The sequence below is a fragment of the Chroicocephalus ridibundus genome, chromosome 14 (assembly GCF_963924245.1).
Source record: "Chroicocephalus ridibundus chromosome 14, bChrRid1.1, whole genome shotgun sequence".
NCBI classification, from domain to species: domain Eukaryota; kingdom Metazoa; phylum Chordata; class Aves; order Charadriiformes; family Laridae; genus Chroicocephalus; species Chroicocephalus ridibundus.
Genome location: NC_086297.1, coordinates 4,061,198 through 4,075,837, shown reverse-complemented (window position 1 = coordinate 4,075,837; position 14,640 = coordinate 4,061,198). Strand labels below are relative to the sequence as shown.

The 14,640-nt window shown below is 47.5% G+C and overlaps 1 protein-coding gene across 4 annotated transcripts in view; it reads left to right on the top strand.

The window, feature by feature from the left end:
- RPTOR (regulatory associated protein of MTOR complex 1) overlaps positions 1 to 14,640 on the top strand; it is a 157,001-nt gene that overhangs the window by 36,697 nt on the left and 105,664 nt on the right. For all 4 annotated transcript variants that reach the window (XM_063351672.1, XM_063351671.1, XM_063351674.1 and 1 more), the window contains exon 4: positions 8,742 to 8,900. In XM_063351672.1, coding sequence (XP_063207742.1) covers positions 8,742 to 8,900 — 159 coding nt within the window. The remainder of the gene's footprint in view (positions 1 to 8,741; positions 8,901 to 14,640) is intronic.

Here is a 14,640-nt window from a genome sequence, read left to right as displayed (position 1 = left end):
TCGTTGCGTTTGTGGAGACGCACCTGTCGGTGTGGGATAGGGTTACGTTTCTCCAGTGAGCTCCAGAGTTTTCACCGTAATTCTTTTTCCTGCACAGACCCCCATTCTTGCTTTGGGCCTTTCAATTTTCTGAATGGTCCCGTTGCTCAATATTTCTCTTTAAACGTGTTAAGCTAAGTAAAAGAACGGCGACACCAGTCTTTGCATGATGTTTTGCTTGGGAAGAGCAGTGCCGTCGTCCTGGCAATGCTCCTTTTCATTGTCTTGAATGTTTCTAGGCTGTCAAATAGTTTAAAAAAGTAAGACGTCAGTGATGTTGCTTTGCTGTGGGGCACACCATAGTCGTGCAATTACATGGCTGTGGAACTGTTTGACATCTATATGTGCCTGTTTTTTACGTCGAAGCCAGAGTTTGTTCCAGACAGTCGGAGGAATGTGTTGCATCAAACTGGCAGTTGTCCCATAAAAGGTGGAATCGGAATTAATTCAATTTTGTGTTTTTCACTTAAAGGAAAACTAAATCCAGGATTTTCAGTGTTCATTATTAATAGGTCTTCAAACATCTGAGAAACATCTCCGTTTTTTTTTTTTATTCTTTGCATATAAGATACTGGTCTGAATTCTCTTACTGTGAAAGTGGTTGTTAACGTGCTGTTACGCATGAGAGGTCCTGCGCTGCCGCACGGCCGCAGCCCTCGCTGTGCTGGGCTTGCTGGGATTCCCCTGGGGAAGGAAGAGGTGGGAGTCGGGAACGGAGGGAGCCGAGTGGGGTCTCAGTCCCCAGAGCACCCTGCCCTGAACTGGGTGAATTCTCTGTCTGTCGTAGAAATAACCCGTGTCTGAAGTTCCTGTGCTGCTTCGTTAGAACGGAGCAGAAGGAAGCGGTCTGGGTTTCAGTGGTGCCCAGGGACAGGATAAGAGGTAACGGGCACAAACTTGACCATGGGAAGTTCCACCTAAACATGAGGAGGAACTTCTTTACCCTGAGGGTGGCAGAGCCCTGGCACAGGCTGCCCAGAGAGGTGGGGGAGTCTCTGTCTCTGGAGATATTCCAAACCCTCCTGGACGTGTTCCTGTGCCACCTGCTCTGGGTGACCCTGCTCTGGCAGGAGGTTGGACGCGGTGATCTCCAGAGGTCCCTTCCCACCCTGTGATTCTATGATTTGCATCCTTCCAGGGCCATCTTCGCACAGCACCGTTGCCATGCCTTTCAGTACGTGTGCTCAAAACTTTAACAGCCCATTTGATGAAGCTGACTACAGAACTCCTGTGACAATTTTCCTGTCGTTTCAGAACCTGCTATTAGATCTGCTCTCCCCCTTTTTTTTTTCCCCTGGTTTTTTGCTCCCTCGTCCTCACAGAGCACAGGAGCTAAAGTGGCCTGGGGAGCAAGAGCGACGATTTTGAGCGGTGACCTGGATCCCTGGAGCGGCAGCAGAGCGGTTTGTGGGTGGGCGCTGGGCAGGAGGCTCCGGTCCGCACCCGGCCGAGAGGGTGGCACGCAACCCGCGCCTCTCCCACCCTTGGCACTGCTGGCTTCATTACTCTCACTTTTCAGTAACTTATTTCTTTGTCGGGCTTTTTATATTTCGGGTTTTCAAATTTGGGCATTGTTCCAAAAAACACTCTCTTGGAATGATTAGATTGCTGTGATTCCTTTTAATTAAATCATGTTAAGTAGGCTGTCTGCGTGCACGGCAAAGTCTCAGGTTTAACGCATTTTCTGCATTTGGAAACTGGGATTCAGATCTGACCCGAGCCAGAGCGCAGCAGCTGCGCGACATCCTGCCATGGCCCATTTATGGAGAGGTTCACCTTGAGCAGTAGAGCCGCTTTGAAGAATAAGGCAGAAAAGATTATAAATCATTATAAGGCAGAATTAGGCTATCTTAGGAAAATATGTTCGTAACAATAAGGGAAATGCAGCGCTCGCTGCCTTGCCAAGGCCTTTGGGCGTGTGCGGTAGGAAGGCTCTAACACGGGTTCGATGGGCAATTGTCAGGAAGGACACGGCGGTGACTGGTTCTGCATTGGGCTCGCTGGGGGGGACTGGGTTACTCCATGAAATCCAGCCCAGCTTTGCTTTCCGAGTTTATACAGGACTGAGCAATGAGGTAGGAAGACTAGTGTGGAATAGCAAACCCTTCAGTTCTTTTTGGTGCCCGTATCCTGCATATCAACCGGCAGCTCTTCTGTGAGGTTTGAAAAACTCAAAATGCTACAACTGTAGTGATTCTATTTTATTTATTTTACCTGTAGCGGTAACTCTGAAGCTGTGTTTTTCTTGCTTTGTGTGCGCTGTTTTACATGTGGGATTCTTTGCCACCCAGTAGCCGTTTAAAAAAAAAAAAACTTTGGAAAAATAAAGCTGTTATACTTTAAACCATTATAGATTCTGGGTAGGATCATGCGTGTGGCTTCTTCTGTAAGGAGGTGTAAAAGACAGTAATTTCTTCTGTTGATAAATCAGGAACGCGTGTTCAGGCGGTCAGTGGAGCAGCGGTGCCAGCGGCTCTGGAGAGGAGCAGAGCTGCTTGCCGGAGCCGTGCCTGCTTTGGGGAATCTTTTCCCTGGCAGTGTGTCCGACGGTAAGGGGGATTTTGATCCCTTTGAGGAGAGATGGGAATGAGAGGAGGGCAGGTATGGACAGAAACGGCTGTGATTTCATGGAGAGCTTCCTTAGCCCCTACACGGCGAATTTTAATTGCTGGGGTAATTTAACCCCCTGCCCGCTTCTCTCAGGCCGTTTCTTGCCGGTGCCCTGTGAGCCCGCTCCACACAGGCTTCATCTGCCAAATGCTGTCTAAGGGGCTCAAACCCTGCTTCCCCAGTTATGGCTGAGAATTTCTTGACTTTAAAGTGTGAGCCTCTGACCTTGCACAGAAGATGCCGGCTCTCCGCTCAGACGAGCACAGTTTTACCCTCTTTCCCTTCCTCAGAGCCGTACGCCCGAGCAGCGGCTTGGAGAGTGAATGTCTCTGCAGCCGCCGGGGAAGTCATGGGCATCGCTACGTTCCTCAGCCCGGACGCATCCGAAGCATCCCACCTCAGCAGCGTGGTGTTACTAGGGAAAGCAATTTTGGGATCACGGGCCAACGTGAGTTTTAAAAAATGAAGTATGAATTTATTTTTATGGAAGTTACGCCCATCAGGTTTAGTAAGGTATCTTAGGGATAAAAGGTGAGTGACTTCAGGCTTTTGTTATGCTGAGTGAAAACAGGGCGATATTATAAATTGTAAATAGCAAAGGCTAGGAATGTCAACAGATGCATTTTTCATATAGTTCACATCCGCTGTGCGAAGTGTTGCTACTCTGGCATTGACTCACTGGCACACCGGGGTCTCAATGCTGTGGAGTCTTTCTGGGACCGAGACCGATGTCGTAGGCTGCAGGAAAATGAAAGATCAAGGCTTGAATTTTATAACTTCGATTGGAAAATAGGTTTATCCCTGTATTTATTTTTTTTTTTCAAGGGGAAAAAAAAAATCATCTCCCCGATGCAAATGCCGTAGTGCTCCAGCGTGCGTCTGTCACCCCGCTGGGCTGGCGAGTGCCAGCGGGGCTGGAAAGCTGGCCTTTCTCCCCGTCGCCCATTAAGAGCTAAGCAACATCAGCAACTTAAATCACTTATTCCCAAATTGTCACCTTTAGCGCTCCAGGTGGGGCCTGGTCCTGCGGTGAGTTTCCTGCCCTCGGCACCCCAGCGATCGCGGGGGTCGGGTGCCGGTTTCTCACCCGGCAGCCGCAGCCCCTTCCCACGGACCTGCTGAGCTGCGGCCCCTGCCCTGCGGAGCGCGGCGTGGGGATGGCCTGCCACAGGGCCTGCCGCTGCCGCTTTTCCTCGTTCTTTGATTTATGTTTTAGCCTCATTCAAAGTAAAATTAAAAACCCGCAATTAGGTGGAAGTTTCCAAGGCAGAGCCATTAATTTGAGCGCAAAAATCCACCAAACTGTGGGAGTTAACTTTACGCAGCCAATACATACCGACATTTCCCAGCGAGATGGGAGTTGATAAACACAGTGAATTGGTTTTTCCCCTTCAGACAGAGGGGTTACTGCTATCCCCTGCTAATCAGTAAACATGTGGGTGTTTTATTTATCCTTTGAAAGAACTAAATCCCTCGTGAAGCAAAAGGGACACTGCTCGTGCTTTATCGCCGCTGCTGGTTGTGGTTTGTGCGGGAGCCCCGGTGTCCGGCGCGGCTGGGTGAGGCGCGGGCTGGCTCTCAGCTGGAGCTCCGCTTTATCTGCCCGCTGGTGGTTCTCCCCCGGTGTTTTCCCACCCCTGCCAATTGCACGGGTGGTGTCAGCCTCGCGCGCTCGTCCTGGTGAACAGGGCCCGGAGCTGGCGTAGATCCTAAGGACGGTTTCCAAACCAGGTATAGCCAGAATGTTGCTCTCGTCTTGAATACGGAAACGATATGATTTGGATAGATCACATTTTTAGAGAATCCCTGTTTTCTTTCTTAAAGGTGATTCCTTTGATTTTCTCGTGATAGGAAATTTGGAAATAATTTGGAAAGTCGTTCTGAGAGAGCACGTCAATAGGCAATCAGCATAACTGCTTTAGAGCAAAACCGTCTCACTTCAAATTTCAGCATTAAGCACAGTTAATGTTAATGGCCGCAGCAAAAACATCGAGCCCCTGCACGTGGTATTTAGCCCCAGACTGTTTTCTTTTCCCGTTTTGGGTGCTAGAGCTTCTTCCTATTGAAATTCCTCCTATTTCCCACAACTTTGTCAATACAATATTTTGTCAGTCCAGAAGTTTGTGGTATACTGAAATTTGAAATGTCTTAAAAATTAACATAACTGTATTTTTAAAGAAGTACACAGGAAAAAGGTTGTATAAACCAGTGAGTGTTGTGTAAAAGTGTGGCAATATTACATAAAAAAGCACAACTTAATTTTGCCTGCGTGAGTAGAATGATGAGGATTGTCCGGATCAGGCACCACAAAGTTACTGCTTTTGACAGGAGTGAGACACTGAGGTGACGAGAAAATCAAATTCACAGCAGAAAGGCAGCTGACAACACCATCAGCGATTCAGGCTTGTCCATCACGGCGTTCCGGTCGGGCTCTTTGGCAGCTCTGACGCTCCGACTGCAGCATGGGCTGGGAGCAGCGGGTGAACGGCTGGGCATCCTCTGCAGAGGAATCGGAGCCTGGTTTGTCTTGTCTGATAATTGCGTCAGAAGCAAAGACTCCTTGCCAAACACCAGGAAATAGCTGCTATCGACACCTAAGAGAGGGCAGGGAAGGCCAGCATGGTCCTCAGAGGCAGGAACAGTCTGCAACTGGTCAAAAGCTCATGAAACCAAAGGGAAAACAAAACATAAAGCCTCGTTGCGTGTCTGCGTGATTTCAACAGAAGTTGCTGAGATTATTAAGCCCAACAGACCTTTCCAGGGCTTAGGTTAGGATTTCTGTTACCTTTTGCGCTAATGACCGCTTGAAAGCATCTGTTCGGAGGTGGAAGGGAAGGAATGGAGCACAGCATCACCAGGGAAGACAAATGAGCGGTGACGGAAGGAGATGTGGGAGGGCGACAAAGGGAAGCTATTCATCAGAGGGGTGGTGTTGCTAAAATGCAAAGTTTTCATATGAGAACTAAAACAGTGTTTAAAAAATGCTTCTTCATACAGTGAAAGGAAAGGTAAATCTGTTGAATCGGTGGATGCTCCTGGACCAGCCCACCTGGGTGTCGCCGTGTCAAACGCCACGGGACGCTGTAGGGCTGGTCCTCAGTAACGTGTTGTGGTGCTGGGTGGGGGTGGCAGCGCAGGGGGAGCAAGGTTTTTATGCTGTTTCTCTACGTTTTTCTCAAAGATCTTCAGTTTCTTTAGTTCCGTTCTAGAAGGAGACCTTACTTGTTTTTAGCAGTTATTAAAAATAGCACCCTGTCCCCCAGAGCATCACATAAGAGTGAGCTCCTCCTCTCCCCCCAAAACTCACGCCCCACACCCCAGTCAGATGAACAAGCCCTGAACGTTTCTTGTAATTGTTGTACTTATTCTCCTGGTATTTTTTGCACACTGATGAAAAAAGCCTTGAAGATATTTGGGGGGGGGGAGAAAAAAAGAAAGACACCAGCTGGTCTAGTTTGTTCCTTGGCTCCCTGTTTCTTGTTGTATGTGTGTAAATGATGTGCAATAAACCCACGCCTGGCAGTCCTGAGCCGACGGGAAGGACTGAGGCTGTCTGCTTGGTTACGGGCTCCCTCCTCCCCTTTCATTCTTCTCAGCCTTGTGTTTCTCGGTGCACAAATAATATGTTTACAGTTTGGATCTTTAGATCTACAGGCTTTAGTTTTAGAGTATGAATTCACCTCCATTAATTGTGAGCTGTATTTAATATTTATGCTGAAAGGACGTGAGGAGTGTTCGAATGAGCGTGCTCTCCTTCGAAAAAAAAGGAGCTGAAAAATTACCAGCCACTCGGGTTATAGTGTCTTGTAAAGATGCCAGCGGGCAGAACGTGATTTAAGGTGCACATTTTGCAAATCAGCGCCTTCATAACAACAGTGAAAGGAGAGAGAAGGAGCTGTGGGGGGATCCGTGTTAAGATTAATACAGCCTCTTATCTTTACTTAGTGCGGAACTTCCCAGAAAGGATGAGTGTGTCAGATCGCTGGTTCTTTCTTAATATTTTTTCTCCTTTTGCTTGCTTTTCCTCGTTGTTGTAATCATGCAAATGATGCCGTTCATTGTATCCATCTTGCCTGTTGGCTTGAGATGCTGAATATTAATTGAACAGCATGATATCAGTTTTTCAAGCTTCATAGATAAGCAAAACATTTTTCTATTAAAGTGCTTCATCCTTTTTTACTGTGGTATTTTAAGACTTTCTTATCTTTGTAATAGGAGAAAGCCTAAGAAGCCCAAAGTTCTGAGACCTTGATTTGGTTTATAAACAGGCTTTCAAGAGCAGATTTTGTAGAGGTACATATACAATTGTCCTGATCTTAAACTTGGTTCTTTATTTCAATACATCGGCTTTAATTTTTTTAAGCCATTGTGATTCTGGATTCTCAGTCTCTCTCCGCAGATCTCCAGAAGAGAGGAAGAAACAGGCTTTTATCTTTCAAAGGGCAGTCGAAAGACTTTTTGTTATTATTTGGCCTTGCTTCAAAAAAATGCACTTTTGAGTATGAGAAAGCAGACTGCATGGGCATCTTGAACTTAGCCACGTAAAAATGTTTTTGAAGCACTGGAATTTTTTTAAGCTTTTTTTTTTTTCTTCCTCAAACGCAGAAATGTGCTCTGATTTATGGACTTGTAGAGCTGTACAGCTGGGAACGGCAATGGAGTGTCCACAGCCAAAGTTGCGAGCAGACTGAATATAAAATTCCTCCAAAAGCAAGAGTTGGTTGCCAAGGGCTCTCGAGCAGTTTTCCCTCTTTTTACCCAGCTGCCTGAATATCAGATTCCTGGGACTTTTGTGCACTTTCATCTTGAGGATGGTGTTGTCTTAACGCATGGGCTGGTGTTGAGGTGAGGTTGTGAGATACTGTTGCGTCCATAACCCTTCGTTAGGGAGGGGTGTGCGGTACGGTCTGGAGTAACCCAGTGCCTGATTTTAGCAGCTAATAGTAAGTTAATTTGAAAGTATGTTAGTGTTATGCTAGATTACTTTGATTTTTTTCCTGTTTTTGTCTGTCACTGAATGTTGAATAATATTGTCACACGCTCGCTGATGGCACATTCATTCGTTTTTCTGTAACTCTGTAGTTTCTCTAGCCTCTTTTAGTGTCTGCCAGTAACTGGTCTGCTTTTAAAACTGCTGAGCGCTCGGTCGGCAGTCTTCCCCGTGCCTCTGCCGCGTGAAGAGCAGACGAGGCCCACTGAGGTGTAGCTGTTCAGGGCCTGGAGGAGCCGGTAGCGGTGATGAGCTGCTGGGACGGGGAGAGCTGCGAGCGCAAAGCAGCCCCGGTACTGGAAACGAGCGTGGCCAGGGTGAGGTGGTACAGCTGCAGGAAGTTGCCCGTGTTTCTCTTTGGAGACAAACTTTTTGCCATAAAAGTTTTCACTGTGTCTGCTGTGGGTCCCTGTAGAAAAAGCAAGACTCCATCTAGGTTTAACGTATTTGCAGAGGTGTTGGCCAGGCTTCTGTTACACCTGTCTTATTAATAAAAGGGGAACTAACCAGTCACGGCTTAGGAAGAGGATGAGGCTGATGCTATTCTTGTTCCATGAAGGACAGCAGTCTGACCTTCTCCTCTCCCCTTCACCCTGGTGCTGTTGCTTTTAAGGCTTGAAGCAAGAGCTGTGTCCCTTTTCCAGGCGGGAGGGAAGGAACACTTCAGTATGAGATTTGAGGTTTACAGAATATCTGATTTCTACTATTTTTTGTCTTAAAGAGGGAAGTTTGTTCAGTTGGAGATGTACAGGGTATGAATTTGAAGATCAGAGAATTGTGCAGAGTTATTTTTGAGGCTGCCTAATGTTGAAAACATATGTGACCTTCCTAAGGCATTCTGAATGTCGGTAGTCCCTGGGCGAGACGGATGGGGGTTGAGAGATGCGATAAACTCAGTCAAACCCATGCTGTTACTGCATGTGCAATCCCACACGCCAACAGCAGACATATTTTGTTTATTCAGCTCTACAGTAAATGTTTTGTGTTTTCTTTTTCCAACGTAACGAGTTTATATACATGCTTCTATCTTAACTAGGTGCCTGCATCTTAAATAGATTTGTTTTTACATTTAAAATGATTATCTCACATTTTATGTTACTAGGCCAGGTACAAGCAGAGTCTTGACCCTACGGTGGATGAAGTTAAGAAACTGTGTACATCTCTGCGCCGAAACGCCAAGGAAGAGCGGGTACTTTTCCACTACAACGGACATGGCGTGCCCAGGCCAACAGTAAATGGGGAGATCTGGGTCTTCAATAAGGTGCGTCTTTGCGCAGCAGTGCTGCTCAGCTGAGTCTGCTTCGCTTCCCTAAATTCCGTTAGAGAACAACTGCGTTTTCAGGGTTTAAAATGTGTTCACAGGTATTATTTTTTTTTGACCCCCCTGCTGACAGCTGTTTGCTTTCTTCCTGTTCTCGGAGTCCTGAGAGCGCACGGGTCGTCCCTCCCCTCCCAGGCGGCAGCGCGTCTCCTCTGGGGTGCACCAAACCCCGAGGAGCAGCTCTCTCACGTGCTGCTCCTCAGAGGCAGCGCCCGGCTCTGCCCTGGCCGGGCAAACCGTGGGGCTCCCCGAGGGCCTTGGCTTTGCTGCCTTATGTCACTGGCTGGCTGTTAAGTCCTTCGCATAAAGTTTATGCTTAAAATGTCTCCTGACCCTGACCAGCCGTTGTTCAGGCCAGCTGGAGATCCTGCCTGAGGACAATAAAGATCGTGGCTGGCTCTGAGCGGAGCACAGGGTGCTGGAGAGCCTCGAGCACAGTCTCGTAGGTATCTTCTCTTTTTTTAAAGAGCTTTGTCGCTTCTGCTTAGCCCTGGTTCGTAGCCATAATTTGTACATCTATGTAGGTCACATGCAACACCTGTCCAGTAATGCCGAATGTGACCAAAATGTACTTTGCTTTCCCTTTAGTTACGGTATTTAGTGTCTGTTAAAGGCAACCGAGTTGGAATGGAGTCTTAGGAAATGGAGGGAAACTGCTTGAAGCTGGAAAGTACATTCAGCTGACATAGGACTTGCATTCGTTATTATAGATATGCTCCTATTTTATTTTGGGGGCTCATTGAGCTGCTTTTCTCATACTTCACATGTATTATTTTTATAATTGAATGAGCATTCATTCATAATTTGAAAGAGCTGGGTCGCAGGGAAGGGGAGAAAGTGCAAGAGGGCATCCCTTTGTTGTGGTGCGTCTATATTGGAGACTTGATTAGTATTCAGACCGATAAACAATTGATCTGAATGCTAACTCATTTTGAAGCCGAGTTTGGTGTTTAAGAAGAAATGGGAGTGACCTTCTTCTTCCTTAACAGCCAGTGGGTAATAAATAAGCCAGAAAGAATGCTGGGCTGAGCGCGTTACACCTGGAAGAGGAGGAAATTGCTGCTCAGTGAAGTTGTGTGTCGTGCCCGATGCTTTATTAAGAGCTGACTGGGTATTTGCCAGTTCGCTGCAGCATCCGCCGGCCGATGTGGTGGGGACGCCGCTGGAGCTGAGGAGCTGAGGTCTCGCTGCTTTGTCTTACTGACTGTGGAAAAACCTGGTTGTCGTAGAGCTTGATGGGGAAAGGTGAAACTTAGTAATTTTTGCAGCATGTTACCAAATATTGGCTTTTTAAAAAAATAAATAGTCAGGAGTAGAACTTTTCTTTTAAGCAAAGGATTAAATTTAAGGGAATACCGGGGGAAAACAGTCAGCATTGGTTAGAAATCGGTCCTCAGGAATTCGGTCTCAGATCTAAGCAGAAGCTCACATCATTGCCCTCTCGAATTGAAATAGTGGAGGTACTGAAATTTGACTGTGCTGACATTTTAAACTTAGGAAGTCTCAGTTATAAGAGCATGAAGGCAGCGCTGAAAGGGACCTTGAGATCATCCGAGCGAGGGGCCAGAAGGGTGAAACGGGCCTTGCTGGTGGATGGGACGTGTTTCAGGCTGACCTGTGTTTGACGAAGCAAATAAAACGTGTTGGGTTTTTCCCACAGGGCTGGGCTGAGCGTCTTTCTCCTGCTTCTGGGACCCAAAGCACTGGGACGCGTGGTCCCGGGAGGCTCCTTGGGCCGGACGCAGGGTTTGGGTGGGGGTGCTGGGGGGCCTGGGGGTGGCGGGGCAGGCAGGAGAGGCGACATCGGCTTTAGTTCAAGGGCAGGAGACAGCAATGAATTCTGAGAGTCTGCCCAGACATTTCAATGTGCCTTTGTTCTCCCTCTGTACATGCTCGTTTTTCCTTTCCTTTTTTTTTCCTCCCATAAGATTGGTGTGCAGCCATTGTGGGCTGATGGTGGGGGTGGTGACAGAGAGGACTTCTCCCTGCCGTGGCCGTGGTTGTGCTGAGCTGCCAGTGCCTGCGGTGCCGGGGCTCTCCGGGGTGCAGGGACGCGCGCACCCATCGCCGATGCTTTGCTGCCCGTTTGCTGTGAGGGGGGAAGAAGCGAAAGCAGCTTTGCAGCGCTGCCATCAGAGAGCCGGGGAACTTAGAGCACCTCAGTGCCCACTCAATTTTTTCTTTCACCCACGTCCCCTCTAACAACCAGGCATCTTTGGAAATCCTACTTTTGCTGTCACAAAACGCTTAGGTTTGTTTATTCCTCGTGTTTTGCAAGAGGCTGCAGCTTTCAGCTCCTACTGAAGCTTGTGGTGCCAGGAATGTCATGGTGTTGTCAGAACACCCCAAGCAGTTCTGTGTTTGGGGCTGGAGGAGGGATGATGCGGCGGGGGGAAGAGCACATGGCTGCTCATCTCCTCTCTCCTCTAGCGCCAGGGATTATTTAAACCTCCCGACACGTGCCAGCAGGCTATCAGAGACAGCAAAGAGATGGAGGGGTGTAGGAGCGCTTTGTGATGATGCTGGAGAAAGTTCACGTAGTATTAGATCTTCATTAATATACCCCCCTTAATTTCACAAGAGTTGGTATTTTAAAATTAATTTAGATCTCTGCCCTTGCACAGTTGGTGCTCTGTCTGAACTGATGTTTTAAAATGGTAATATAAGGAGAACGCTTCTCTCCTGTGCTTTATGATCTACTCTTCTGACAAGCCGTCTGCTGTGCAGCGGGGAGGGTTCGCTGACAGAGGGGCTGGCGCTGGACGGACGCGTCCCTGGAGGTGCCGCGGCACCCGGGGTGGGCGCCCCGCGCGCCCCGGGGGAGCAGCCGGCCCCCAGCCCTGTCGGAGGGACGGCCCCCATCTCTGCGCACTGCAGGAACCCTTCCTCGCACGGCAGGAGTGTGCTCAGGAGAGATTAAGCGTGGTATATTCTGACACGTAGATTAAAAAAGATAAAACCTTCACGCAGTATCTTGTAGCCTGATCGACTTCGGCTGCACATCTCAGTCCCTCCATCCAGTGACCAGTGCTCCCAGTGCCACTGGAGGGCAGGGAAGAGGAAGGACTATGGGACAATTTGGATAAGGCACTTGAAAAGCCCATGAAGGCGTTTATAGTGCTTTAGTTTGTAATTTTTGCTTTGCAGCTCGACAAACAAAACGTTCCTGAACCCTTTTGGTTAGGGAGATAGTAAGTTGTATAGAAAGAATTGAGGATGAATTCCCATAGGTTCGTTGCCACAAGGTTCATTTCCTGAGATTTCTGAGGGATTCCACGGAGTTCAGAAATCCCAGGACAGAAGCTGAACACAGCAACTTTCTGAGGAAGCTTTTTCACTTTAGAGAGATCTCTTTAGAGACTGCTTTAGAGAGATCTCCCTCCGACAGGGCTGGGGACCGGCTGCTCCCCCAGGGCGCTCAGGGCGCCCACCCCGAGTTCCGCGGCACCTCCAGGGACGTGTCCGTCCAGTGCCAGCAACTTTCTGAGGAAGCTTTTTCACTTTAGGGAGATCTCTTTAGAGAATTGCTTCAAGCGTTTCATCTTAGATAGGAAAAGGAAAGAGAAATTCTACCATGCTTTGGAAGGAAAGATCATTTTGAAAATGTCCTTTTCCTTGGTCTGTTACGTCTTATTGTTGCACAAAAAGACGTGAAATGTGTGCGCAGTCAGAAGCAAGTTCTGCTGCTGATGTGAGAATACGAAACAGAAAATGTGCCTCATCATTGTGTTCCTGTTAAGTCCTTTGGAACCTATTTCCACATCGCTCACCCTCTCCCCAGCTCTGCTCAGACACCCTCCGTTTGGCCAGAAGGGCACCAAGCCGCAGCCTGCTCCCGGCCGGAGCAGGTCGCCAGGGCTCGGTGCTCTGGGGACAGGCGTTACAAGCCAGTGCTTAATTACGGAATTGTACATGAGTTTGCTGCAGGGTTCCTGCTCCCGCTTGCTGCTCAGTATCAGCTTACAAAGGAGGGGTTGAGACAGTCCTTGTACACCCGTTCATTTGGCGTTACCTGGGGTTTTGCCAGATTTTGAAGACGCAATAACACGCTTTTCATATATTTATTGTGCGTGCTGCTGTATTTATAAGGAGCAGTGTCCTCTTTCTAGTTTGGCTTGCTGCTATTTTCTGAGAAAATCCCAACATGGTATCAGAAAGGTAAAAATGAACCCACCCACCCACCCACCCCCCTTCAAACGTGTTTAATTCTGAAGTTCTGGGGAATGTCTCTGCAAAATATGAAGAATGTGGTCGGGTTTTTTTAATATTTTTGAGTTGCTCATTAATCGATCGGTTATGAAATCTGTTCAAAATCAGTTTCTCGTTTGGTTGTTGGTTACGTCGTTCCTGTAAGCGGTCACAGAGGGACGCTGGGACTTGCGTTAATAGAGCAGAAACTTCCCTGCTAAAAACCCCAGCCCATTCTGAGGACAAACCGCAGGGACACACAGCGTGGCTCCCAGCGTGGCAGGAGCAGGGTGAACAAGCATCAAAAGAGCACCCTGAGCGAGCACGCTAGAAAACTATTCGTTAACACTCCTTTTTTCTTCAAACTACCTCATTTACATATCATTAGCAAATTTGATAAGTTATGTGTGACCCCCGCGGTAAAGTCGGAACATAAAGTTCTTCTGTTTTGAAATACCACAGTATTAATCAGAGCTATAATCCGATCTTAACTGTGGCGATATGCATTATAAATACAAAGTTAAAACAATGCATGCCCATAAAATCTCACCCGTTACACGTGTCAGGGCAGACTTTTTAATATATAACTTACTCTGATTGGAATGTGCTTAAAAGGAGTGGTGTCCTTCGAAAAGGTCTGGGCCGAGGGCGAGTTGTTCATCTCTCATTCTACCCTGCAAGAATCTGCAAAGTTCCCAGCTCCCTAAAACTTTGGCTTTTATAAACAATTTTTCCTCTTAATTTTAATGAAACAGCCGAAACTGTTATATATGGGCAAAACTGGATTTTGAAATGACTTCGTATTTCCTACCTTATCTAACATACGGTTTATGATCACTTCTGTCTTTATATCCGCTGATATGTGTCCTTGAAAATTTGATTCTTGTGAAAGTTTACTGGTTTTATTACAGCTATTCGAAGTCTCTTGACTTTAAATGGGAGTTATGATCCCATCCATCACGCTGCTGACATTAATAGGAACGTCGCGGCGTTCATGGAGATTTTGGGCAGAGTTCGGCGCTGATGGCCCATGGCCAGGTTCCCTCTGGCTGCGGATGGGACGGGTCTTTGGCCGCTGGCGGCTTGGAGGGACCCGCAGGCCCAACCGACAGAAATCTGCTCGGGTTTATATTCAGTTCTGCCACTTGGCTTAGCGTGTGGCCCTCCATAGCTAATTTTAAAGGTCTGATTTTTGATCCTCCTTGTATTTTAAGAAGCTCTTGCCTCCAATTATTTGGGGGTTAAGGTGGAAGAGAAGGAACAAAATACTTCATATTTACAGGAACTAAATTGTCGGTACTTCCCTTTGCTGAAGGCAGGCTTTGTTGGTTTTAATTTTATTGGATAATTCTGAAGCACAGAAGTTAAAGGCTGTAATAAAATTATGAAGCATCTCATTAAACTAGGATGGGGTGGCTGCTGATGGGCTATAGAGCCTTAATTATCAATCTTGATTTATTGATGGAGTCTTCAGTTTGAGACGTTTGATGTT